At 43.7% G+C, this 4,017-nt stretch overlaps 1 protein-coding gene across 20 annotated transcripts in view; it reads left to right on the forward strand.

Annotated features, from left to right (window-relative positions):
- The first annotated feature begins 3,881 nt into the window (after positions 1-3,881).
- GPHN (gephyrin) overlaps positions 3,882-4,017 on the forward strand; it is a 268,213-nt gene continuing 268,077 nt past the window's right edge. For 17 of the 20 annotated variants that reach the window (XM_039704734.1, XM_039704736.1, XM_039704738.1 and 14 more), the window contains exon 1: positions 3,882-3,949. In XM_039704734.1, the coding sequence (XP_039560668.1) occupies positions 3,886-3,949 (64 nt within the window). In that variant the 5' untranslated portion in view covers positions 3,882-3,885. The remainder of the gene's footprint in view (positions 3,950-4,017) is intronic. The other 3 variants (XM_039704752.1, XM_039704748.1, XM_039704751.1) reach the window with 1 other exon arrangement.

The raw sequence follows: 4,017 nt of genomic DNA on the forward strand, positions 1-4,017 counted from the left end.
GAAAAGACATCAGTAATATCAGGTAAAGACAAGCTGGATAGACCTACTTTGTGCATTAAATAATGAGAATACAGGGTTTTGCTATAACCTTTATCAATACAAGGGTGATGGGAAAGGAAGAGCTTTTTTGGTCTGACCAGGTATGAGAGTAAGAGAAGAAAGGCTGCAATAGGTTTGAATTGGAGGCAGCTCAAAAGGCTGTCACTAGCACAGCCATCAAAGTCATACCATATAAGCTCAGTAAATATCACCCTTCCAGATGTTGCTGTTCCTAAGAATATATGTGAGGTTGTATCCTAGAGCATATGGTGCCATTTCAAAAGTTGCACCACAGTAGGCAGCTGAGTGGGAGGAGGCAGGAAGGGAGAGAGTATGCATGGATGTCTCTCAAGGCCACTTTCCATTTGGAGTTTTCCACATGCCTGTCATTGCTGCAAATGCCCATATTGCAAACAAGAATCAGCTACATTGTGATTTTGTTTGTTTTCAAGTGGAAGAGTTACAGTTTCTCTTATCTTGTAATCTCACAGACATAGGTTATTTGCTTAATAGACAAATTTGACCTTGCAAATATTGGTGCAATGCAACGAGTAATTAAGTTTTACTGTAAGCACAACACATTTTCCTTCCCACTAATAGTTAGAGCAATCACTGAAATTGGGTTCCTACTCATGACTGGAGGTGTAAGCCCAGAAAAGATTCTCAGGAGGCCTCTGGCAATGTTCAGGTGGCAAGGATGGACTATGGTATAGGCCATTAAGACATTTGGATGGTTTTCTAACCCTGCATAGCTAAAATATGGGGCATCTTCTGTATTTTCCCTAGATGCTTGTCCGAGAAAATGGATTGTTTGGAGAAATCACCTCTTGTACCTTATTCTAGAGTGGTGAATATTGTGCTATATCAGTGGCTACACATAAAATGTTTATACTCTTCTTTTTCAAAATTTATAGATCAACACAGAGTATTTAAACATATCATAAAGTAATAACCTGTAATAGACTGACTTTAAAACAATAGCTGAATTGGAAAATCTTTTTATTTCAAGGTCTCAGCCTTAGTTTCCTGACTTTTTACAGACTCACATGAATAAGCTGGAGGTACAACTTTGTTTTCTATCACTTAAGCATTGAGCCAGCTAGTCTCTTGACCTTACTTGGATTTGCACCAGTGGCACAAATTAAAATGTTTTAAATTTGATTAATGATTTATTAAACCAGCTATTTAATGTCTTCAGCAGGATCTGCACCAATGGCAGACAGTTGAAGATCCATGTCCCACTGCTGATCCAAACATCCTACCAGTTCTAAACAAAACAGAATAGAGAAATTATAGTTAAGGAGTCACTGAAAAAAGAATCAGACCTACATGACAACAAAATTATAGAAATTATACTGAATACTTATTCTAAATATGAAGTGTCTGATCACTTTCAATGAGAGTTTAAATCATCCTTTCCCACACTGTAATGAAGAGAACAAACTGCTATCTTCTTGTAATCATACTGAAGGCTCATTAAAAAAAAACAAAAAACAAACATTTCTACAGGTTACTACAAAAGTTAGTACAGGAGCTTCCTGTCTAACTGTTTTCCCCAAATGAGTAAAAGATGTAATTCAGTGGTGCTCAAGATAAACTGAGAAAGCCACTCTGTTTCCCAGTAGACCACATGGAACAAGCAGGCATGGCAGAGCCAGCTTGGTGAAAAGGCAGTGCTTCAGTCAAAGGAGAGACACTGATAATTACCAGCTGGCAGACAAAATAATGTAAAAAATTTGCTGAGAGGTTGCTGAATTGAGTTATACTTCAACTCTGCCATGACCAGGGAAAAATGTGACTATCAGCTTTATATTGACTTTGATGAGGAAAACTTGTTTTTCTCTGGATAGTCAGTGTGAACTCCAGTGTGGATTGCTAGCACATTACCTGGAATGTGTCCCTGCAGTAAAAGGTTTCTGCATCACACACACTTGTTTTCTTACTGTGTCACAAATTTGACTGCAGGACATCACCCATTCACAACCTTCTCTTGGAATGTCATGGATCTACCACCTAGTTTACAAGGCTTTTCATATCACAGTAACAAACCCCCTGTTATCAATTTCAGCTTCTTCTTTACTCAGTCTTTTAAAAATTTGTTAACTTACTTTATTGCTTTAATACAATCATCTACTACATTTCTATACAAAAAAAAAAATCTCATACAAATCTCTCTAGTAGGCACTTATAAGTCCAGAAATAACAAACCTAATGCTGCCAGTGAAATCTGAATTTTGCTCCTCCTTCTTACCATCCACGAGAGCAACAAATCAACAGGCTACACAGGGAGACTGAGATGCTCTGAATAAACAATACTGTTTTTAGGGTGTGAGAATCCTCTGCAGGAACTACAAAATGTCAAGCTATTTGCTCGCACTTTAGATAATTTCAGATACATTTGCAAAAAAAAAAAAATCTTTTTGCCTTGTCTACAGCAGAACATTCAACAAATAGTGTCTGAACCCGTGAGGGAACGGCAGTATGAGCACCAGCGATGCAGTATATCTTCAGTAACCATGCTGTTTTGGGTTCAGGCTTACACCCACCCACATATGTTGTATTATACCATTGCATAACCAGAGATCCCTGGAGCCTGCATTCTCAGTCTCTATGGCTGCACACACTGCAACTGCTGTGCCAATACAGAAATACTGATAGCGTGTGCTGGTGCACCACCCCACCAAAGTGCTACTAGCGCGACTTTCCCAGAGACAGCAGAGGATATTTCTTCAGCCATTTCTTTCTTTTTTTTTTGCTTTTTTTTTCTTTTTGGCGCTAGTCGTTCATCTAGAAGGTGATATGCTAAGGAGAAAACTGAAGTGGTTCATTTATGTACATGCAAATTACAAATGCTTTCAATAACTGCTTGTTAGTAGGCAGTCAAAAGGAGACAAATACAGAGTCTGCTATTAGTAAGGCACATTGAAAATGCAAGAGGAATACACAAAAATATAAAGATCTGTTGAAATTGGGGGACTTGAATTTTGACAATGGGTTACCATTTGTAGTTGATGATGGTGTTAATAAATGTGGAAGACATTTGCCTACATGTTCATTCAAAATGAGTTTAAATATTTGCTTCCTGAGAGTATCCAATGTAACATCAGTAAGACAAAAAAAGATGACGGTAAGTTGCTTTGCCAAAACAACTGTTGCTTTGTCCGTGTAAAAACAGCTTTAGTCTCAGTAAAGGGCTCACAGGTGAGAGAAGAGGCCTGGAGAGGTAGAAAAAACACCCTGCTGAGGAAATTGGTGGGGGAAAAATGGTATGTGTGTATCTGTAGCCTGGAGAACAGGGGGCTCGGGGTGACCTCCTGGCTCTCCACAACCGCCTGAACGGAGGCGGCGGCCAGGAGCGGGGCGGCCTCTTCTCCCGGGCAGGGACAGGACACGGGCACACAGCCTGTAGCCAGGGGAGGCCCGGGCTGGGTGTCAGGACGAGATTTCTCACAGGAACGGAGACTGGACACGGCAAGGGGCTGCCCAGGGAGGCGGTGCAGCCACCGTCCCAGAGGTGTCTGAGGGAGCGCTGGACGTGGCTCTACTCGACAAGGCTGCTCACAGCTGACGATCACTGACGTCTTTTCCAACCTAGTTCGGTCTGTGGTTTCGTGCCAGCCAAGAGCAGGGATCATTACCATCCTTGCTTTCTGTCTTTTCCCTCTCCGCAGTCTTGGGAATTGAGCTGCCAGCCCCTGCAGTCAGCGATCCCGCGGCTCGCGCTGCCTTCTCGGCGCTGGATTGGCGCTGCCTGCGCTCGCGCGCCCTCCCGCCGCCGTCGTAGCCCTGGCCCCGCCCCCGTCCGGCCCCGCCCCGCCCCGCTCCTCCGGCCCCGCCGCCGCGAACATGGCGTCGGAGGGGATGATCCTGACGAACCACGACCACCAGATCCGCGTCGGCGTCCTCACAGGTACCGGGCCGCGCCGGGCTCTGCGCTGGGGACGCGCGGGGGGCGGCCGCGGGCCGGTGCGCGCCCCA

This window comes from Passer montanus, unplaced genomic scaffold (assembly GCF_014805655.1).
Source record: "Passer montanus isolate IOZ18808 unplaced genomic scaffold, ASM1480565v1 scaffold18, whole genome shotgun sequence".
NCBI classification, from domain to species: domain Eukaryota; kingdom Metazoa; phylum Chordata; class Aves; order Passeriformes; family Passeridae; genus Passer; species Passer montanus.